The following is a 24752-nucleotide window of genomic DNA, read 5'->3' as shown; positions in this document are numbered from 1 at the left end:
AGAAGGAACAGAATAAGCAGCAAGAAGGATTTTGTACCAATTGAAAAGAAAAGAAGCTGGCAAGTATGGGAAATTAGGATGTTTTCTTTGGCTAGGTAAGAGAAAAAAGCAGAGATCTAGAAGTTAAAATCATACAAACATGTTAGAAGTCCAATTTGGTGACAACTTCCCTAGCTTGAAAGAAGGAAGGTACAGAACTAAACACAAATCAGTGAATACTCTGGTATATGGGAAAGTGAGATATTGATGTTGTTATCTCCTTAAAAGGTGTAAGGTTTAAGTTGAGAATGGAATTCAGGCAAAAGTAGATATTTTGTTTTCTTGTTGTTAAAACTGAGTTAATGTGGATCACAATAAACTGTGGAAAATTCTTAAAGAGATGGGCATACCAGACCACTTGACCTGCCTCTTGAGAAGCCTGTATGCAGGTCAGGAAGCAACAGTTAGAACTGGACATGGAACAACAGACTGGTTCCAAATAAGAAAAGGAGTACGTCAAGGCTGTGTATTGTCACCCTGCTTGCTGGGAAGCCCGGCATGCTGCAGTCCATGGGGTCACAAAGAGTCGGACATGACTGAGTGACTGAACTGAACTGAACTGAATGATAAAATATTCAAGAATGTGGGTCAAAGAAAACAAATGCAATTAAGTGACAATAAATAGTTCAGTAAATGCTGTTGAGGTTGATCATAGCTTTTCTTCCAAGGAGCAAGCGTCTTTTAATTTCATGACTGCAGTCACCATCAGCAGTGATTTTGGAGCCCCCCAAAATAAAGTCTGTCACTGTTTCCATTGTTTCCCTATCTATTTGCCATGAAGTGATGGGACCGGATGCCATAATCTTAGTTTTTTGAATGTTGAGTTTTAAGCCAACTTTTTCACTCTCGTTTTTCACTTTCATCAAGAGGCTCTTTAGTTCTTCACTTTCTGCCATAAGGGTGGTGTCATCTGTGTATCTGAAGTGAAGTTGCTCAGTTGTGTGTAACTCTTTGCAATCCCATGGACTATAGCCTACCAGGCTCCTCTGCCCATGGGATTTCCGAGCCAAGAATACTGGAGTGGGTCAACATTTCCTTCTCCAAGGGACCTTCCCAACCCAGGAATCGAACCCAGATCTCCCTCACTGCAGGCAGCTGAGGTTACTGATATTTCTCCCGGCAATCTCGATTCTAGCTTGTGCTTCATCCAGCCCAGCATTTTGCATGATGTACTCTGCATATAAATGAAATATCAGGGTGACAATATACAGCCTGATGTACTCCTTTCCCAATTTGGAACCAGTCTGTGAAAATAGACAAGTCAGCTAAATAATTCCAGATGGCTAACAAAATTGTGGAAAATGGAACTTCCCTGGTGGTCCAGTGGTTAAGAATTTGCCCTGCAATGCAGGGAATGTGGTTTGATCCCTCGTTGGGGAATTGAGGTCCCACATGCTGAAGAGCAACTAAGTCTGTGTGCCACAACTACTGAAGTGCATGCCACACCTAGAGAGTTCATGTACCACAACGAAAGATCCTATATGTTGCAGCTAAGACCCAACACAGCCAAATGGAAAAAAAATGCTGTGGAAGTAAACGTGTTTCCTTAGAGAATGTGTGAAAGGAAACAGAAGTAGAACAAACAACCTACGGACCACTTGTGATCACAGGGAGACGATGAAGATAAAGAATATTTAAAAGCAGATTCACAAAGAGTGGTCCATGGCAAGGGGCATTTTAAAAGAAGAGGCTAAGCCAAATATGACCTTTCCTTAAAAAGGAATTACAAATCTTTGAAATCAAGATATTGCCAGAATGGAGGAAAAGATTCTAAAAAGAGAATCAAAAAGAATTGCAAGAAAGAAGGCAAACATACCATACCAAACAGCACACTGAATGCTTATATTTTCTTTAAAGGTTGCACATTACCTGTTCCAAAGCTGTTGAAGCTTTTCTCCCTTGCTCTAGATCAACTGCAGCTGCCATGAGTAAACATGTTTTCTGTGCAATCAGAATTACTTGATCGGAAGGACAAAACTGGGACAGCTGATAAGAAATAACCAGAACATCAATGAATAGGGAGAATTCTGCCAGGTGAACACAAACAATCAGAATGAAAATCAGCAACATCCTGTCTGAATGACAAAATTCAGCTGGAAAACCACATCTCACCTTAAAAATGATATAGGTTACAACACTGATTTATGGTTTTAATTTTATATTACTTTCCATTTTTTAGCACTTTTCGAGAGATTAAAAAGCTTCATTTCTTCACAATTTTCCTGTCTTTCCCAGTGACAAGTACTGTCTTTTGGCCCTGTATCTTTATCTAGTGATTTACTTCTTGGCTTATGTTGTAATTTCTAAGTGATTTTTCCCCTGGCAAATAGATTTTCCCTTTATACTGAATAGAGCTGAAATTAGTACCTATATTGTTCATGGCTGAAAGACAATGTCAAATCTTGACAGGCATTAGGATAACCTCATCATTAAACCTTGTACTCTAGCTTTAGAAAAAAATCTCCCATGGGGTGTGCTTAGAGTAGGGGGCCTGAAGAAATGGCTCCTCTGTTTGTAACACACCCACCAGGAATCTGGGTTCATTGTGACAAGGGGCACAAAACTTGTGGCCTTTCTATGAACAAATATCCAAACACATGCTCCTCTGTAGCTCCACATGGTTGCTGGTAGGACCAGTGGGGCTCAATACTGGAAGAAAACCTACAGTATTTAATGGAGAAGTTTGCCACCTAGAGCTGGTGAGGTACACACATGAGTGGGCCATGGATGGTCTCATAAAGACTTTTAACCTCTCTTTCCAAGGAAAAAAAAAGAAAAAATAGATTGCAACTGCATGCCATTCTGGAAAAGATAAAACTATGGAGACCTTAAAAAGATCAATAGTTGCCAGGAGTTTGGGGGGAGAGGGGAGATGAATATACAGGGTACAGAAGTTTTATGAGCAGTGAAATACTGTGTATCACATTATAATGATGGATATATGTCACTGTACTTTTGTCTAAACCCAGAGAATATGCAACACTACGCATTTATTAAAGCGAACCCTATGGTGAACTGTGGACTTTGGTAATTATGATGTGTCAATGCATTTCGTCCTTGGTTTTTTTTTTAAAAAGGTATCACTCAGTTAATAATGGCTATGCATGTGTGGGGAGGGGATATATGGGGAATTTCTGTACCTTCCTGTCAATTTTGTTGTAAACCTAAAACTGGTTTAAAAAGTAAAAAAAAAAAAAGAATTAACACTCAGGGTAGACATTTTTGGCAAAACTTTTGTTTCCCTTTTATGTGTGTATACATATTATACACAAGATCAACACAGTTTGTAGGCCACTCTAGCCAAGTTATACTGGCAAATAAAAGCACAAATTAACCTCAAAAAATAACCTCCCAGCATTGTACTACAATAAAATTCTAGGCTACTTAGGATTCTAACATGGAATTCTATTAGTGCTATCACAAATGTCAAAGCTAAAACATTTATTTTACCTCATTAAAATGGCAATTATACCTAAATTTTCAAACATTATTTCTTATTCTCCCCAAATATTTAGTGATCATAATCATCACCATCATTTAACTAAAGAGCATTTCAAGACACCCAATCTCTACAGCTCAGGTAACTCAAATATAAGGTGAAGGAGTTGTGCTAGATTACCTATATAGTTTTCCCCAGTTCTAAAACATTTAATCTGTCTCAACATAACAGATTTCATACTCCTGAATGTGTATGAGGGATATTCTTTACCACCCCTGCTTTTGCCCTCTCCTCAATGCTTGTTCCTTTTTCTTTCATTTAACCTCTACCTTGCAGGCTAATGACTATTTTTAAATGCTTATAATTGCAAAACAAACTCAAATCCTTACACATAGAGCTTGCTCTCAGAAAAATTATAAAGCAGATCTAAACTTCTTAGCACCCTTTTAACCTCCTGTTGTCCCCGGATACCTATTCTATATTCCTACAGACTTATACCCAGAACTGTTCCTAATGTTTTGGTAATTTACAACTTAAGAGTATTTCCTTCTAAAAATAGTTATATCTTTATATAGGACTTTTAGAGACTGAAATTCCTTCAAAGATAAAGGAGTAAGTCTCTTATGGTAGAACTTTACACTCCAGGATGGTTGTTTGTGATACTGTGGTATGGGGAGATCTACCTCATGGTCTCATATTATATCCTCTAGGGATCAAATTCTCCTTAGGTCATTCCTGCTTAAACGTATATTAAGAGTTCCTAGATTAAAAGCCAATCTCACTCTATACTTAGTCCTTGACTACAGCCATAGTGGTCATATCCTTGCTCTGGTTTATACATGAGATACTTGTTAGAAGAGACTTACCTTATAAGAAAGCACAAAAAACTCTCTCATTGACAGTGGATCTTTCTCACATTGCACAGCCAAGTTCCAAGCTGAACATTAACAAGAAATAACGTAATTATGAAAATTCACTGTTTAATCTGTACCATTATAATCTCCACATCTGTAATATTAACATACTAATGTGGGGTTTCTCAAAGGTTAAAAAAAGCTAACTTTAGGTTTTTAGAGAAATTTTTTTCAGGTAAACTTAGAAACTTCTATCACTTCCAATCTTTAATTTTAGGACAATGACTAATGGAAATAGTGTTGAATTTTTTTAAAATCAGGGATATACAATAAATTCTTAGTTGACACGAATCCATCTAAAAAATGAGGATCACATTGAAGAGTTCATCAACTTCAGTTGGTGAAAGAAAGTTAAAAGTCAGCAAAGAACAGGTATATTAGAATCAAAGGTTGAGGAAAACTGATGGAAAGATTCACATGTTTCATAGAGCTGTGGACGTCCCCATTAGGCAACATTCAGCATGATCTTTATCTTGAAAAATCAAAATTAAAATTCAGTAAAACAGGTATTGAGAAATAACTTTTCAAACTTGCAAAACATCAAAGTCATTAAATCTATCTATAATTTAAATGTTTTCTATTTTCCATTATACACATAAGTTTCCCAGAAGCCAGAGTGCTGTATTTATTCCCTTTTCTCCTAGAGACCCAGTAAACCCCATAAAGCAGAAAAAGGTTCATGAAGAACCAGTTAACCTTATGATACTGATGCTTAATTGCTCTTGCTTACTTATCACTGGAGTGTAAATTTTATAAATAGAATCTACATAAAGTAAATTACATAACTCATAACTGTATAACTTGATGAATTTTCATAAAGTGTATATATTCATGTAACTAATCCAGGTCAAAGAAGATCTTCATCATTACCAGAAACCCAGAAGCAATCCCACATACTCTCTTCAAGTACTACTCCCTTCAAGGGTAACCACTATCCTGAGTTCTAACACTGTAAATTAGTTGGCCAGCTTTTTGTTTCTTACTATATATAAATGGATCCATGCAGTATACACATAACATCTGGCTTCTTTTGCTCAACATTATTTTTGTGAGATTCATCCATATTGTTGCATGTAGTTTATTTTTCATGATTCACATTTAGAGATAAACTGGGCATTCTAGACCAAGTTTAGGAACATAACCTTGGAGAACTGCAGTTCTAATTCATTATTTTATTCCTAGATTCATTTCAATAGAAAATGAAGAAAACTAACAGTGAGTACATGGTTCCCCATTTTTTATAGTAAAACTAAGATTAAGCAAGTTATCCTTATACCCATAGCTATAAATTTAAGAGCTAGAATTTGAATCTGTCTGATTCTATCACCCCACAATGTTTTGCTTAGCCACAGAATTTCCTTTTACCTGTTTTTCGAAACCAATGAGCTTCATTAATCTTAGAGATTAAAGGCCAGGCTTCTCCTTCAAATAACTGAGGAAGTTTCAGGAGTGCTGCATCAAACAGGAAAATCTGATATTGAGGTCTTTTACTTTATACTCTAACAAAGTTGTTAATCCTGCTTTAAAAACAGTCAGACATGAGCCTGGATTTAGAAAGTTCTTTTTCAGTGTGTGCATGAGTGCATACCAAAATAATTAAAATGACAAAAAGCATTACCAAGCTCTTAGAAACTGTTAATTCAAACTTTGGAGAACACACATCTTTGGAGAGATTTTTAATTAGAGCAATCATTCACCACCTGAGGTAGAAAGATATGATTTACGTGTAAGGAAAAAAAGAATAGAAATAATCATTTAAAATACTGAAATGGAGATTGAGGATTGGAAGAGTACTGATAGGTTGGCATAATATTTACTTACTGAACTCCTACAGCAAGCAAAGTACAGAACCAAAATCTGTAGTCATCATCAGAAAGCATTTATTACATACTCTTGTGCCCTTCTGAGAGAGAAGAATGCCAACAGTAGACATTCCTCTTTTGAAAAGCTGGGGTTTCTAGACTGCTTTGTTACATTTAACAACCTGTTGACAGATATTTGAGGTATAAAAGTGAACTACTGTAATAAATGGGATAGAATTTTTAAGATACGGAGTTTTTGGTGTATTTTAGACTTAAGGAAATTGGCACACTGTTGTTATTTAGTCGCTAAGTCATGCCCAACTCTTTCGTGACCCCATGGACTGTAGCCCACCAGGCTCCTCTGTCCATGGGATTTCCTAGCCAAGAATACTGGAGTGGGTTGCCATTTCCTTCTCTGGGGGATATTCCTGACCCAGGGATTGAAACCACATCTCCTGCACTGCAGGCAGATTCTTTACCACTGAGCCACGAGGGAAGCCCAAATAGGTACATGGGCAGTAGAAATCGGAAGACCTATTAGGCAAAAGCCAACACCAAGAAAGAAAGCATGGAGTTGGAAAAAGGAATTCAATGGAGCTAAGAAGTTAGCTGAATGAAGTGGGCAGGGAGGAATTATTAGTATACAGAGATGACACAGACTTGGACAGATCGATGGACAGCCTCAAAATAACAGAGTGAACAATCTGAATTTGATGCAGAGATCATGAAAATTAGTAGGGTTCAGAGTATTTTTGTTTTGATCCTTTTTTACCTGTTCAATTTCTAGGTTAGAATCAAGTGGAAACAGAGATGGAAGGCAGGGAGGGAGGAAGGAAAAAAACAGAAATGTCTTTTTAAAAACTGTAATTAAAAACAGAGTTGAAATCACATTTGGAGATGAATGCTAGTGACGGCAAACTTTTCTCTGCTTGTGAATAAAGAAACTAGGTATACTGCTGTGACAAATGTTTGTAAAAACATGAAGCTAAACTCAAACATGAAGCCTGAGACAGTGTGCTCAATATACTTGGAGAATTTATATATTAATAGAGGATAGAGGCAAGATGAAAGAGTGAAAATAATCAAGGAGATACTTACCTGTACTGAAGTAAGTCAAAAGTCTATTCATTTCATTCTTCCTAAAAAATAAAGAAAAGAGTATTTTCTTGCTGTTTGAAAGCTTTACTACAGAAAAGTATCAAAAAGAGACTCTATTTGTGCCTGAGAGCTTCTCAAAGAAAATGCAAAATTGTGAAGTTTGTTGCTCAAGGTGCTAATCTATCATTTTACACTGTTTTTCCCCATTATAGGATACTGTTCCTCAGCCCCAATGTCCTCATATTTTTTTTCTCTCTTCCCCCTCTACACCTATTCTTAAGCAAAGGATTTCAATGACTGATAAAGTTTTATATTATAGGGTCATAGAATTTGAGAGCAGGTAGTGATCTCTGTGATTTTCGACTTTTTTTTTTGTTTTTTGAAGAGGGGAAACTAGAACCTGTGTTTCAGATAAAATTTTATAAAACTCTAATATACAAGAAGAGACAGAAGTATAGCTGCTCTGGTTGAACCATACGTGGGCAGAGGCCTAGAGCCTCAGTTTCTGGAAGTCCCTGAGGCAGTGCCACAGAATTTCCAGGTTTCTAAGGAATACAGTTTAAAAATCACTTATCCATAACCTTAATTTTATAGATGAGAAAACAGATCTGGAAATTGGGGATGATCTGTCTAAGGTCATGCAATGACAATGTCAAGACTACTACTACTCAAGCCTTTGGATCCTTTGTTAAGCTTCCTTGTGTGCTGTGCTTAGTTGCTCAGTCATGTCTGCCTCTTTGCGACCCCATGGTCTTTGCGACTGTGGTCTGCCAGGCTCCTCTGTCCATGGAGATTCTCCAGGCAAGAATACTGGAATGGATTGCCATGCCCTCCTCCAGAGGATCTTCCCAACCCAGAGATCAAACCCAGGTCTACCGCATTGCAGGCAGAATCTTTACCATCTGAGTCACCAGGGAAGCCCTAAGTTTCCTTAGGTGGGGTACATAAATTTTAATAGAGAAAAACATCCCATTATATTTAAACAAAGGATTAAATATGGAAGTACTGGCTAACTCAACTAAAGAAGTTTATACTAAGTAGGGTAGAATATACTGTAAGACTAGTCTTATCAGGAGAATGTCTAATATTATACAATGCAGACTGTGCTTCAAGAAAACTAGCCGCTTTCTAAGGGATAAACAATAGACATCTACTTTATACAAAGCAACTTCTAACATAAATTTCATTAATCTGAATTTAAGCTGAGCTAAAGTTGACTTCTTCACTATTTAATTCAGTGACTATATAAAAGAATCTATGAGGGGTCATTAAAGCAAATAAATAGTACAAGTAAGAATGAGGATATGGAAAGGAATGAACATTATGTAAGAGACAAATTGCTTTAAAAAGTTTTAGCACACAAATTGTTAATACTTAAGTAGACACTGTACTTTAAAACCATAGATTTTTAGAAGAGGATAGAACTTTAGAAATTTTCCAGTTCATCTTCTTTTATTTAATAAGAAAAATAAAGCTTAGAGAAGTCAAGTAAGTTGCTATTGTCTAAAGTAAACCAGAAGTTAGTGAAATAGCTGAAACTAGAACTCAATTCTCTGACTCTTTCCACCGAATCAGGCCTTTTTTCCCCTAAATTAGTCTAACCTATTTGTTAAATCAGGTCCTGACCTCTAAAACATTGCTAGTAGATGTTCTTTATTTTTTTAGATGTTCTTTATTACTGTATTTACATGAAAACAATAAAGGCATATTTTAAAAATATTCTGTAATTTAAGTTTGTCCTTAATTTAAACAAGATGCCTTTTTTCCCCCTATCTTCAAATTAGTTTTAATGAGTGGCATCTGACTGTGCATTGCAATTACATGGAGTAAGAAGCACCCTGTAAGTCCAAGATCTTCTTATAAAGAGCTGATATTTAGTCATTTAAACAAATCGAGTGACTACTATGTATCTGATACTGTCCTAGGTTTCAGAGATACAAAGATAAACATAAATAGCCCTAACCTGCAAGGAGCTCTTACGTTCTATTAGCTATCAAGGTTTAGTCTCTGAGTTTCCTATTTTATTCTTTAACTTTTCATTGTTGAAAATTTCAAAGAGGTTTATATGTGTTAACAGATGAATGAACCCCCAGGTATCCATGGCTTAGCTTCAATAATTATTAACTCATCATCAATCTTATTTCAATGATTCCTCCACCTAGCCATATTATTTTGAAGCAAATTCCAGACATCACATAATTTCATCCATAAATATTTTAGGGTGTGTCTATAAGATAAAAGTATTCTTTAAAAATCATAACTATATTACCATTACATGCTTTAAAGATAATAATTATTTTAAAATTATTTATTTGGCTGTGCTGGGTCTTAGTTGTAGCATGTGGGATCTTTTAGTTGTGGCATGTGGGGTTTAGTTTCCTGACCAGTGATCGAACCAGGACCCCTGCATTAGAAGTGTGGAGTCTTAGCCACGTACCACCAGGGACGTTCCAATAATTTCTTAATATCATCAAATATTTGATCATTATTCAAATTCCAATTATCTCAGTTTTTTTTTTAGTCTGAGTGCCCTTCAAATGGATTCACAGAACCTGTAAAGAAGAGGCAAAACTTAACCATACATGTATGGGTAGAATTTGTATTATAAAAAAAGTTATGTCATCAATATAATATTATCTCAGTTATAGATGGTTCCCAATGAACTTAGCTGAAAAAATATTATACCTCCAGGTACAAACATACAAAGCAAAAATGAAGTAGTGGTACACTATTATAGACTTTTTGTTCAAGCAGAGACAATAGAGATGAGTGATATTTCTCTGAAAGTCATCCCTACTCAAGATCTTGAATAGTTTTCTTTTAAATTATTAGGAGTAAATGAATTTTTGGGGTGAAAAATGGGTGACCTAATTCTTCCACAAATTGTTAAGTTCTTGACATCATATGCCACAGAAACTGTGAGCAGAAAGATATTTGAATACTCCCAGCTGAGCTGATAGAAAATCAGAATCAACAAACCAATCAGGTTATTTATGTTTCTGTGGGAAAGTAAGAGATACATCTATATGTAAGTCTCCTGTTAAGAAAGGGAAAAACAGACTTCCTTGATGGTCCAGTGGTTAAGAATCCGCCTGCCAAAGCAGAGGACACAGGTTTGATCCATGATCTGGTGAGATTCCACATGCCACAGGGCAACTAGACCCATGTGCCAGAGCTACTGAGCCTGTGCTCTAGAGCCCATGAGCCGCAACTACTGAAGCCTATAATATAGAGTCTGCACTCCACAACAAGAGAAGCCACCGCAATGAGAAGCCCTCGCACCACAATTAGAGAGTAGCCCCTGCTCACTGCAACTGGAGAAAGCCTACATGTAGCAATGAGGACCCAGCGCAGCCATAAATAAATAAATGGGGAAAACAGATGCAATATCATAATGAAATCATAGCTAATGTTACTGACGGCATGGTAAGGGTCTGGCAACATCTAAGTGTTTTACACTTATTTATTCATCAAGTCATCACAGTAACCTCACAGGGAAGGTACTATCATTACACTCATTTTACAGATGGGGAAACAGAGGCCCAGGTTACATGTCTAATAAGTGGCAGAGCCAAAATATAAATCCAGGAAGACTATCCCCAGAGTCTATATTGCCCTTACCCATTATACTATATATTTCTCAATGTTAGGTTTCTAGTGGAAGTTTTTCTATTTTTTTTTTCTAATGGTGAATACATCATTTCTGTTGAATTATAACTTACTTGTTTTCAGATTCTGGCATTTGAGAAACTCTTGGAAGGAAAAGACGAAGCAAACACCTGTATGATAAAGTAATAAAAAAAAAAGTGATGTTTAGAAAGAAATCAAGTTAGTAATATTGAGTACCCCAGGGGGTGGAAGTAAGAAAAGAGAGCGGAAAAAGAGACTAATTATTTTATTTGTAAGTCTTTGTATGTCTTAATGGTTGCAATGAAAACGTATCAACTTTGTAATTTTGGAAGAGTAATTTAGTAAAATAATTTTAAAACAAAAGCATTGCTTATTAGACATTCTTAAATAGTTCCACCGTTTATATCATTGCCCCCAAATCACCTGCTGGAACATTAGGCATAGTGTACAAGTCTTTTATATTTTTCTTTCTATAAAGGAAGCTGGAACTGGCCTTTGGGTTCCATATAAATTAGGATGAGTACTTTTTGAAGGGATCTGGCAGGATGATGACAAATTGACAAAATAAGGTATTTTGTGAAGTTTCAAACCTTAAAAATGTTTAAAAATAAAAAACAGTATCAATTACCCTGGATGATTTTAGATATTTATCTGACTAAACATATGGAAGTATCTCAAGACTCCCTCTGATATTATTATATCTGTGATTCCATTTCCCTTCAGAAGAGTGGACTCAAGTACAGTTGACCAACAGGATAATCACTACAGAACCGTTTTGGTTTCCAGTTTTTCCACTGGCATATTCTCAGTTACATCATTAGGGGTTACCATTACCTCAGCCTCTTCTGCCTCATTATTGTATGTAAAAGTTCCCTTTTGATAAACCATCTTCCTTCATAGAAAGAGATAAAGAAAAGATCAGGTTTAACTGATATGTTTTTTTTTTTTTTTTACTTTAAGCATTCTTACCAAATTTCCAGCAGCATTTTTCACAGAAATAAGAGAAAAAAATCCTGAAATTCATACAGAACCAAAAAAGACCCTGAACAACCAAAGCAAGCTTGAAAAAGAAGAAAGTTAGAGCCATCACATTTGTTTTCAAACTATACTACAAAGCTACAGTAATCAAAACAGCATGGTACTGGCATAAGAATAGTCACATAGACAAATGGAATAGAAACCTATATATCATCAACCAATATTTGACAAGGGAGACATGAATACTTAATAGAGGAAATATAATCTTTGTCAATAAGTGGTACTGAGAAAACTGATATCCACACACAAAAGAATGAAACTGGACCCTTATCTCTCACTACACAGAAAACATAGATCAAAATGGATTAAAGACTTAATCCATTAATGGATTAAGACTTAAAAAAGAAAGAAAAAACTTAGAAGCATAAAACTCCTGGAAGAAAACATAGGCAAAAACTCCTTGATAATGACTTTTTGGATATGATACCCAAAGCACAAGCAACAAAAGCAAAAATGAGTTAAAATGAGTAAGTGGGGCTAAATCACAGTAAAAATCATCTGCATAGCAAAGGAATCTATCAAAAAAATGAAAAGGCAACTAACAGAATGAAAGAAAATATCTGCAAATAATATTTCTGATAAGAGGTTAATATCTAAAATATATAAGGAACTCCTACAGCTTAACTGCAAAAAACAATCTTATTTTAACATGGGCAGAAGCCCTGTATAGATACTTTTCCAAAGAAGATATCCAAATGGCCAACAAGTACATGAAAAGATGCTCAATATTATAATCATCAGGGAAATGCAAATCAAAACCACACTGAAATATCACCTCACACCTGTTAGAATGGCTATTAACAAAAAACAAGAGATAATAAGTTTTGTAGAGAAAAGGAAGCCCTCGTGCATTGTTGACAGGAATACAAGTTGGTACAGCCACTGTGGAAAAACAGCATGGGGGTTCCTCAGAAATTAAAAATAAAACTGCTATACAATTCAGCAACCCAACTTTGGGATATGTATCTAAAAGAAAGGAAATCAGTGTTGTGAAGAAATATCTCCACCCCCAAGTTCACTAAAGCATTATTTGCAATAGCTAAGATATGGAGACAACCTTAAGTGTCCATCAATGGAGGAATAAAGAAAATGTAGTATGTGTACTTGCACACACACACAGGAATATTATTTAACTAGATAAAAGAAAATCCTGCCTTTTGTGACAACATGGACAGACTCTGAAGGCATTGTACTAAGTGAAATAAGTCAGACAAAGAAAGACAAGTACTAGATTATCCCCCTTTCATGTGGAATCTCTAAAAAAAAAAAAGAAAGAAAGCAAGCAACAAAAAAGGAAGAAAATCCAAACACGTAGAAACAGAGTAGAATGATGTTTGTCAGGGCCTGTGGGTGGAGAAAATGGAGAGGTGTTGGTCAAAGGGTATAAACTTCCAGTTACAAGTTGAATACAGCCCAGAGATCTAATGTACAGCATGGTGACTATAGCTAACCACACTGTATTATATATCTGAAGGTTTCTAAGAGAGTAAATCTTAAATGTTCTCACCACATACAGTGTAGTATTTTGTGAGGTGATGGATGTAATCTTATTGTGCTAACCATTTAATAATATGAATGTGTATTAAATCACCAAGTTATATACCTTAAACTTACAAAATACCACCATTTGTCAGTTAAATCTCAATAAAGCTGGGGGAAAAAAAGAACCACTTGGTATCGCAGGCATTGTTTCAGCCTGAAGCCACCAGCAGTATTACGGCAAAATTTATAGATCAAGAGTAACATGTATAGAGGAAATGCTCTTACATCCACAGGATGTGGATTACTTACTTTAAAGCTGTAAGAACTTGTTGCGGGTCTTCCGAAAGTTTAGCTAAATTTTCCAAAGCTTTTACTGCTACAACTTCTTGGCCATTCTAAAAAGGATAAATATAATATGTTAAATTACATTTCAAAATGATACTTACAAAATACTGCCTATATTCCTGCCCATAAGGACAAGAAAAAAATCTAAACTTGTCTGTTTTCTATTCTCAAAAGAGTTGCTGCAAGATGGTAGAAGGATTACTCATTGAAAAAATTTTTACTAAACAGGTTCATACTGGCCCCAGAAAGCCACTCCTCTCTATCCACAAACACTCATAGGCTTGCCAACACTGCTTTGACTCCACTAGGACTAATCTTACTGTGCTCTTTATTCCTGTTTATCAGCAGTAACCAAAAGAACCCTAGACTCTGAGATCACCCTCATTTCCAGCACCCTAATCCACATAAGGGTTCCCCACATGGCTCAGTGGTAAAAAATCCACCTGCCAATGCGGGAGACACAGGATTGATCCCTGGGTCAAGAAGATACCCTGGAGAAAAAATGGCAACCCACTCCAGTATTCTTGCCTGGGAAGTCCCATGGTCAGAGGAATCTGGTGGGCTACAGTCCATGGGATCACAAAAGAGATGGATACAAGTCTTTTTTGACTAAACAACAAACCTTTCTAATTCACTCCTTTTATCACTCCAGCAATCCTTCAACTGCATTAAGATCACCAATACATTGACACTACTAACATTTCACTGTTTCTAATCTCTTTGAAGTCCTCCTCTGTATCTAGTTTAAATTCCATGGGGATTCATTATAACCATTTCCTTCTTTCTTGATTTTTCTGCCCCTCTTTTGCTTCGTTCTGTTCATCTGGCAAAACTATGTTGTTGTTGTTCAGTCGCTAAGTCGTATCAGCAACCCCAAGCCTGGTTAAATTCAACTTTCTAGTCACTTTTGTGCCTGTATACATGCAGCTGAAACTAGCCAGATAAAAACCTGTACAACTATTTATTTTAAAATTTCATCAAATGGACCTTACTGCTACAAGGCAAGCATACCACATACCCTTGCCATTCACTTTTTTTATTTTCTGGATGATTAGTTGACATTTTGTCCTCTTCTCTCAAGTCCCCAACACCTCCTCTCCTATTCTTACTCTTGGGTGATGACCTTATTTCCCACTTCATTGAGAAAAGTGAAGCAGTCAGGGAAAGAAGTTCCACAGATTCCCACCATCACATCTACTCACAAACCAGGAACCACACCCACATACTCTGCCTTCTCAACTGTTATCATAAATGAACTATCCACATTTCTTCCTACTTGTTGTTCAGTTGCTAAGTCATGTCCAACTCTTTGCAACCCGATGGACTGCAGCAAGCCAGGCTTCCCTGTCCTTCCCTATCTCCCCGAGTTTGCTCAAACTCATGTCCATTGAGTCAGTGATGCTTTCTAACCACTTCATGCTCTGCCTCCCCACTTCTCTTTTTGCCTTCAATCTTTCCCAGCATCAGAGTCTTTTCTAATCAGCTGGCTCTTCACAGTAGGTGGCCAAAGTATTGGAGTTCAGCATCAGTCCTTCCAATGAATATTCAGGGTTGATTTCCTTTAGGATTGACTAGTTTGATCTTCCTGCAGTCCAAGGGATTCTCAAGATTCTTCTCCAGCACCACAGTTCAAAAGCATCAATTCTTCGGCACTCAGTCTTCTTTAAGGTCCAACTTATATCCATACATGACTACTGGAAAAACCACAGCTTTGACTATATAGACCTTCACTGGAAAAGTGATGTCTCTGCTTTTTAATACACAATCTAGGTTTGTCATAGCTTTTCTTCCAAAGAGGAAGTGTCTTTTAATATTTCATGGTTGCAGTTAGCACCCACAGTTTCTTTGGAGCCCAAGAAAATAAAATCCGTCATTATTTCCACATTTCCCCCTTCTATTTGTCATGAAGTGATGGAACTGGATGCCATGATCTTATTTTTTTTGAATGCTGAGTTTTAAGCCAGCTTTTCTTCCTAGAGCCAATCCCTAAAATCATACACTTGTGTCCATTACTGTTTAATGCCATTAGTCTAACAACTTCCATTTTTCTAACACTGCCAACTTTTGTTCTCTAACTGGATCATTCCTATCAGTATATAAGCATTCTCATTCATCCCATTTCAAGCAAATAAGCAAACCTCTTTATCCTACTTCTCTCACTGACTACTGCCGCATTTCTTTTATTTTTCTTGCCCAACTTCCTTTCTTCCCTTTGTAGTAAACTTTTCTACAGAATTGTCTATACTTATTGCATCCAATTTTTTTCCTTCAATTCTCTCTTGAGCCTACTGTAATCAGGCATTTGTGCTACCTCGACCAAAACTGCTCTTGTCAAGCTCACCAACGACCGACATATTATAAATTCCAATGGTCAATTCTCAGTCCTCATTGTATTTGACATATCAGCAACAATCAACATAGTTAATCACTCTTTCCTCCTTGAAATACACCTGCCTTCTAAGACACCACACCATCCTTGTTTTCTCCTACCTCATGGGTTGTTCTGTTTCATTAATTACCCTTTACTGGTTCCTCTCAGTTCAGTTCAGTTCAGTCACTCAGTCGTGTCCGACTCTTTGCGAACCCATGGATTGCAGCAGACCAGGCCTCCCTGTCCATCACCAACTCCCAGAGTTTACTCAAACTCACGTCCATTGAGTCAGTGATGCCATCCAACCATCTCATCCTCTGTCGTCCCCTTCTCCTTCCACCTTCAATCTTTCTCAACATTAGGGTCTTTTCAAATTAATCAGTTCTTCACATCAAGTGGTCAAAGTACTGGAGTTTCAGCTTCAACATCAGTCCTTCCAATGAATATTCAGGACTGATTTCCTTTAGAATGGACTGGCTGGATCTACTAGCAGTCCAAGGGACTCTCAAGAGTCTTCTCCAATACCACAGTTCCTCTGAACAGTTACTGGTTCCTCTGCTTTTCTCCAAACCATTCATGTTTGAGGGCTCTAGGCTCACTCTCTGGTCTCTTCTCCATTTCATTTATACTCACTTCCTTGGTGATGGCATCCTAGTCTAATAGCTTTATATATCATCTATATATTAATGACTCTTAGTAAACCTTTCTCTTCAGCCCAGACCTCTTTCAGAACTCTAGGATTTTATCAACTGACTACTTGGATCTCCATTTGGATGGCCTAACAGACATCTCAAATGCATCATGTCCAAATCGCACTCCTAACTGTCCTCCCAACTCTGCTCTATTTACAGTTGATGGCAACTATGTTTGATGACCCAGTCTCTTTCTCTTATACCCTTCATCCAATCTGTCAGCAAATTCTCTTATCATTTACTTCCATTGTTATCTCCTTTATCTGAGTCACCTTAATCTTTTCTCTGGATTACTTTAAAAACTTCCTAACAGGTATCCTTGCTTCCACTTTAGCTCTTCTTTTCTGGCCTATTCTCAATATAACACCCAAGAGTATTTCTGTTAAATAAAAGTCAAATCATGTTACGACTCTATTAAAAACACTCCAATGTTATTCAGAGTAAAAGTCAAAGTACTTTCACTAGTCTATAAGGATCTATATAATCCAGACTATTACCTCTCTGACTTGATCTCTCACTAATCCCACCCTTTATTCACTCTAGCCATACTGGCTTCCTTGCTGCTCCTGGTACCTACCTACCTTACAGGCTTCGAATTGGTGTTACCTCTGCCTGCAATACTGTTCCTCTTCACTTCCCCCATATATCTACAGGGCTAACTCCCTCATCAATTTCAAGTCTTTGTACAATGTCATCTTCTTGATGAGACCTATCCTTATCACCCTATTTGAAAAAAATAACTCACACCAATTTCAGCCATTCCCATCCCTGATCCTTTTTAAGACTGCTCTATTTTTTCTATAATGCTATCAACTTCTAACATATTATGCAATTTCTTATTTATTATGCTTATTAATATTGTCTCTCCTCCTGCTTGAATGTTAGCTCCAAGAAGGCATATAACTGTTTTGTTTACTTATTTATACCAAGAGCCCAGAACAATGGTTGGCACATAGTAGGTACTCAATAAATATCTGCTGAATGAATGATAGTCTCATTAGCGCTTGAAATGCCTTTTGCAAAGCAACTACACTAAGTGAAAACTGGATTCCACCCTTATTCTTTTGTAGAAATATATTCAATTTCCTGGGCTTGGCTCATCCATACTTCCTTCCATCTTCTAATTCAAACTACTTTGGGTTTCTTCTCCCCTGATTCTTTCTCTTCTATTAAAATTATTTGCTTTTCAGAAATACAGTTCCATAATTCTTCCACCACCTTTCTTCTGCTTTCCATCAGATATAACTTTATAAACCTTCCTTTAAAAATATATTTGCCTTTGGGTTCCCCATTACAGATTTTTCTCTCATTTTCTGCACAAACACATCCTGTAGCCACATCTGCCAAATAGTTTTCCTCTTCCAGGAGTTTTATTATCCTATTCATTAACATCAAAACACATATCATTCAAAACTATATTCAGCTATTACTTTAGGCAAGATACTGGACTGGGTACTAGAAATATGGTCCTCAAGGATCTTATAAGTCAAGTTGGACAGACAATCCATGCATTAACAATATAAGGCAGTATATAAGATATAGACCAAATAAGTAGTATACACATTAAAAATGACTGAAATTCAGAGTAGGAGGAGAGCACTGACAACTAGAATTGATTTGGGAAGTCTGTACAGTGGAAGAAAATCTTAAGTTGGACTTTGAAAAAGGTAACATTTAAAGAACATTTCTTAAAAGACAGAATGGTATAAATAAGACACGGAAAAAGGAATGTGATTGGCCTGTTTGAGAAACACTGAATGTGCTTGGAGTTATAGAAGTCTTATGCCTCCGCTATTCTAGACCCTGTGCCTAAGGTAATGGTGGCTTATATCACTATGATGATGATACAGGGGAGTAATATGAGATAAAGTAGAAGAGACACCTGTGGCCAGATTGTATATTGTTAATAACAACAAAAAACTATTAGATCAAGCTTCTTTGACTACAAATCACATTTTCAGCCATCTTCTCAGTTAATTTTCACAATAATCCTGGAAGTAGGCATTATCTTTATTTCAAAATGATGAAATTAAGATTCAAAGAAGTTAAATACTTCAGTGGCAGAGCCAGAACTCAAACCCAGTCCAAGAGCTTGACAGTTGCTACAACGCTTTTCCTAATCCTATATATTACTAAGACCAGAATTTTGCCAATAAAAAAAGGAGGTACAAGTTATTATTGCTTCCAAACTAAAGTTGTTTTTCAGTTATAAACTAGAAAGGTCCATCAAGGTTCAAACTTTTTTTTTTTTTTTTTGCAAACCAATGAGATAGATATGTCTCCAAATAAATAACTATTTTTCTTTACATAGTATAGCATTTTAAATCTCAAGTTTCTATTAAAAGTAAATGTTTTGCAACTGGAAATAGAACTGCCATATGACCCAGCAATCCCACTTCTGGGCATACACACTGAGGAAACCAGATCTGAAAGAGACACGTGCACCCCAATGTTCATCGCAGCACTGTTTATAATAGCCAGGACATGGAAGCAACCTAGATGCCCATCAGCAGACGAATGGATAAGGAATCTGTGGTACATATACACCATGGAATATTACTCAGCCATTAAAAAGAATTCATTTGAATCAGTTCTAATGAGATGGATGAAACTGGAGCCCATTATACAGAGTGAAGTAAGCCAGAAAGATAAAGAACATTACAGCATACTAACACATATATATGGAATTTAGAAAGATGGTAATGATAACCCTATTTGCAAAACAGAAAAAGAGACACAGAAGTACAGAACAGACTTTTGGACTCTGTGGGAGAAGGTGAGGGTGGGATGTTTCGAGAGAACAGCATGTATATTATCTATAGTGAAACAGATCACCAGCCCAGGTGGGATGCATGAGACAAGTGCTCCGGCCTGGTGCACTGGGAAGTCCCAGAGGAATCGGGTAAAGAGGGAGGTGGGAGGGGAGATCGGGATGGGGAATACATGTAACTCCATGGCTGATTCATGTCAATGTATGACAAAACCCACTGCAATGTTGTGAAGTAATTAGCCTCCAACTAATAAAAATAAATGAAAAAAATAAAAATAAAAAAATAAAACCAACAGACCAAAAAGAAAAAAAAAAAGTTAATGTTTTGCTATGTGCACTTTTCTATTGTTTTAAGAACAAATATCTAACTTCACCTTGTTTTATTTACTTTAAATCATAAAAAAAGGAAGAGAAATAAAGCAATTCTCCAACCAAACTTGGTGTGAAAATAATGAGGCAAAATAGATGGTAAAGAAAAGCCTCTCCTGAGCCTAACTGATGATGATTCCATTATGATAGTCTCTGAAAATGGGAAAGAGGTAAAAATCTCATAAATGGGTACATAAGAATTACCTCTAGAGCAAACTGGGCAGCCAAACTGAGAAGCATGACACCTGAACTTCTCTTTGTAGATACATTATTCTCATGTTGCTCTTGAGTCATTAATAGATACTCTAAAGTGATAATTGCCTGCAAAGCTGAAAAACAAGGAGACAATTAAAGATGAGATACTCTTATCAAAGATAATAGCTATCTATGGTTATTATACCACAATGACTTTGGAATTCATTTTAAGAGCACTAATATCTTAAAAATATTAATTTTCAAAAGTCACCTAAATAGCTAAACTGTTAAGGAGGACTTGAAAGTCAGAAAAATGCCCAACTGAGCAGTTCACCTCTTTGAATTTATTCCATGAATATACCTGCAAAAGTGAATAAAAACATACAAATATATTCACACAGCAATTTTTTATGAGTAAAATATCCTAAATTTAATCAACAATGAATAGGATAAATATAATTTGGTACATATAATACAGAATAGAGTAAAAAATTATATTTCATCATATGCCTTAAAGGTAGACCATGGTAAGTAAAATATATGTACTATAGACCTTAAGTAACAACTAAAATAACAAAAGAAAAAGTTATAGCTAATAAGCCAAAGAATGAGATAAACACAGTGATAAAATGTTCAATTAACCCAAAAGAAAGAAGAAAAAAGAAAAATGGCAACAAAGACCAGAAAAGACAAACAGAAGACAAATAACAGGATGCTAAATTTAAACCTAGCCATATCAACAATCATGTTAAAATATAAATGGTCTAGATGATCCATTTAAAAGACAGAGACAGATTAAATTAAAGAAAGTGACTTTTAGCTATACACAACTAACAAAAAAAAAATACTTTAGAAATAAAGCCGAAATTGGTTAAAAGAAAATGATGGGATAATATACACTCTGGTAGAGGTTATCAAAAGAAAGCTGGAGTGGTTATATTAATATCACACAAAACAGGCAAACATAAATTCAAAAATTCTCAACAAAGTACTAGCAAAGCAAATGTGACAACACACTAAAAGGATCATACACCATGATCAAGTGGGATTTATCCCTGGGAGGCAAGGATTCTTCAATATATGCAAATCAATCAATGTGATACACCATATTAACAAATTGAAGAATTTTTTAAAAAGAATAAAAACCATATGATCATCACAATAGATGAAGAAAAAGCTGTCATCAAAATTCAATACCAATTTATGATAAAAATTCTCCAGAAAGTGGGCATAGAGGTAACCTACCACAACATAATAAAGGCCATATACAACAAACCCACAGCAAACGTTATTCTCAATAGTGAAAAACTGAAAGGATTTCCTCTAAGATCAGGAACAAGACAAAGGTGTACAATCTCACCACTATTATTCAACATAGTCATGGAAGTCCTAGCTACAGCAATCAGAGAACAAGGAAATGAAAGAAGTACAAATTGGCACAGCAGTAAAACATTCACTGTTTGCAGATGACCTGATACTATACTTAGAAAACCCTAAATACACCACCAGAAAACTACTAGAGCAAATCAATGAATTTAGTAAAGTTGCATGATACAAAATTAACACACAGAAATCTCTTGCACTCCTATACACTAACAATGAAAGATCAGAAAGAGAAATTAGGAAATAATCCCATTTACCATTGCAACAAAAAGAATAAAATACCTAAGAATAAATGTACTTAAGGAAGCAAAAGACCTGTACAAAGAAAACTGTAAGATATTGCTGAAAGCAATCAAAGATGATACAAAACAAATAAAAGAAATATATCATGTTCTTTGATCAGAAGAATCAATATTGTGAAAATGGCTATACTATCCAAAGCAATCTACAGATTCAATGCAATTGCTATCAAATTACCAATGACATTGTTCACAGGACTAGGAAAGAAAATTTTACAATTTGTATGAAAACAGAAAAGACCCTGAATAGCCAATGCAATCTGAGAATGAAAAGTGAAGCTGGAGAGATCAGATTCCCTGATGTCAGATTATCTTACATAGCTACAGTCATCAAGACAGTATGGTACTGGCACAAAACAGAAATGTACACTGATGGAACAGGATAGAAAGTCCAGAGATAATTCCATGCACTTATGGTCACCTAATTTGTGATAAAGGAGGCAAGAATACACAGTGGAGAAAAGACAGTCTCTTCAATAAGTGGTGCTGGGAAAACTGGACAGCTATGTGTAAAAGAATGAAATAGAACACTTCCTAATACCATGCACAAAAACAAACTCAAAATGGATTAAAGACCTAAATGTAAGACTAGACACTATAAATCTCTTAGAGGAAAACATAAGCAGAACACTCATCGACATAAATCACAGTAGGGTCTTTTTTGAACCACTTCCTAGAATAAAAATAAATAAAAACAAAAATGAACACATAGGACCTAATTAAACTTAAAAGAACACAACTGCACTCATCTCACATGCTAGGAAAGTAATGCTCAAAAGTCTCCAAGCCAGGCTTTGACAATACGTGAACCGTGAACTTCCAGATGTTCAAGCTGGAGTTATAAAAGGTAGAGGAACCAGAGATCAAATTGCCAACATCTGCTAGATCATCAAAAAAGCAAGAGAATTCCAGAAAAATATCTATTTCTTCTTAATTGACTATGCCAAAGCCTTTGACTGTGTAGATCACAATAAACTGTGGAAAATTCTGAAAGAGATGGGAATACCAGACCACCTGACCTGCCTCTTGAGAAAAGGGAATCCTCTTGCATTATTGGTAGGAATGCAAATTGATACAGCCACTATGGAGAACAGAAGGGGAGGTTCCTTAAAAAACTAAAAACTACCATGCTGCCCCAGCAATTCCACTACTGGGCACATACCCAGAGAACACCATAATTCAAAAAGATACATGCACCCCAATATTCACTGCAGCACAATTTACAACAGTCAGGACATGCAAGCAACCTAAATGTCCATCAACAGAGTAATGGATAAAGAGATGTGGTGTATATATACTATAGAATATTAGTCAGCCATAAAAAAGAATGAAATTGGGTCATTTGTAGAGATGTGGATGGATAGAGACTGTCATACTAGTGAAGTAATTCAAAAAGAGAAAAACAATTGTATATTACTGAATATATGTGCAATCTAGAAAAATGATATAAATGATCTTATTTGCAAAACAGAAGTAGAGACAGAAATGCAGAGAACAAAAAACTAAACACCAAGATAGCAAAGTGGGGGGCTGTATGAAGTAAGAAATTGGGATTGACAGTTCAGTTCAGTTTAGTTCAGTCACTCAGTCGTGTCTGACTCTTTGCAAACCCATGGACTACAGCACGCCAGGCCTCCCTGTCCATCACCAACTCCTGGAGTTTACTCAAACTCATGTCCATTGAGTTGGTGATGCCATCCAACCATCTCATCCTCTGTCATCCCCTTCTCCTGCCTTCAATCTTTCTCAGCATCAGGGTCTTTCCAAATGAGTCAGTTCTTTGCATCAGGTGATCAAAGTATTGGAGTTTCAGCTTCAGCATCAGTCCTTCCAATGAATATTCAGGACTGATTTCCTTTAGGATAGACTGGTTGGATCTCCTGGCTGTCCAAGGGACTCTCAAGAGTCTTCTCCAACACCACAGTTCAAAAGCATCAATTCTTCGGCACTCAGCTTTCTTTAAGGTCCAACTCTCACATCCATACATGACTACTGGAAAAACCATAGCCTTGACTAGATGGACCTTTGTTGGCAAAGTAATGTCTCTGCTTTTTAATATTCTGTCTAGCTTGGTCATAACTTTTCTTCCAAGGAGCAAGCATCTTTTACTTTCATGGCTGCAGTCACCATCTGCAGTGATGTTGGAGCCCAAAAAAATAAAGTCTGTCACTGTTTCCACTGTTTCCCCATCTATTTGCCATGAAGTGATGGGACCAGATGCCACGATCTTAAGTTTTCTGAATGCTGAGTTTTAAGCCAACTTTTTCACTCTCTTCTTTCACTTTCATCAAAAGGCTCTTTAGTTCTTCTTTGCTTTCTGCCATAAGGGTGGTGTCATCTACATACCTGAGGTTATTGATATTTCTCCCGGCAATCTTGATTCCAGCTTATGCTTCATCCAGCCCAGAGTTTCTCATGATGTACTCTGCATAAGTTAAATAAGCAGGGTGACAATATTCAGCCTTGATGTACTCCTTTCCCTATTTGGAGCCAGTGTGTTGTTCCATGTCCAGTTCAAACTGTTGCTTCCTGACCTGCATACAGATTTCTCAGAAGGCAGGTAACATGGTCTGGTATTCCCATTTCTTTAAGAATTTTCCAGAGTTGTTGTGGCCCACACGGTCAAAGGCTTTGGCATAGTCAATAAAGCAGAAGTAGATGTTTTCCTGTACCTCCTTTGCTTTTTCGATGATCTAACTCGGGATTGACAGTTATACACTATTGATCCTATGTATACATTAGATAAGTAATGAGACCTTATTGTATAGTTCAGGGAACCCTACTCAGTGCTCTATGGTGACCTAAATGGGAAGGAAATACAAAAAGGAGGCGATATCTGTATATGTATAGCTGATTCACTTTGCAGTTCAGTAGAAACTAACACAA

General features: G+C 36.4%; 1 protein-coding gene and 1 non-coding gene across 3 annotated transcripts in view; one reads left to right on the top strand and one right to left on the bottom strand.

The window, feature by feature from the left end:
- The window catches only part of TEX11 (testis expressed 11), a 247746-nt gene that overhangs the window by 62144 nt on the left and 160850 nt on the right, over nt 1-24752 (bottom strand). For both annotated transcript variants that reach the window (XM_043897600.1, XM_043897601.1), the window contains 7 exons: nt 20194-20318; nt 13752-13837; nt 11015-11071; nt 7293-7333; nt 5758-5844; nt 4345-4415; nt 1909-2025 (listed from right to left, as the gene is read on the bottom strand). In XM_043897600.1, coding sequence (XP_043753535.1) covers nt 1909-2025; nt 4345-4415; nt 5758-5844; nt 7293-7333; nt 11015-11071; nt 13752-13837; nt 20194-20318 — 584 coding nt within the window. The remainder of the gene's footprint in view (nt 1-1908; nt 2026-4344; nt 4416-5757; nt 5845-7292; nt 7334-11014; nt 11072-13751; nt 13838-20193; nt 20319-24752) is intronic.
- LOC122691120 lies at nt 2508-2638 on the top strand. The gene has a single exon (XR_006340356.1). It is a non-coding gene; the product is annotated as a small nucleolar RNA SNORA11 (small nucleolar RNA).

The sequence above is a fragment of the Cervus elaphus genome, chromosome X (assembly GCF_910594005.1).
Source record: "Cervus elaphus chromosome X, mCerEla1.1, whole genome shotgun sequence".
Classification (NCBI taxonomy): Eukaryota; Metazoa; Chordata; class Mammalia; order Artiodactyla; family Cervidae; genus Cervus; species Cervus elaphus.
This window is presented reverse-complemented; position numbering and strand designations above follow the sequence as displayed.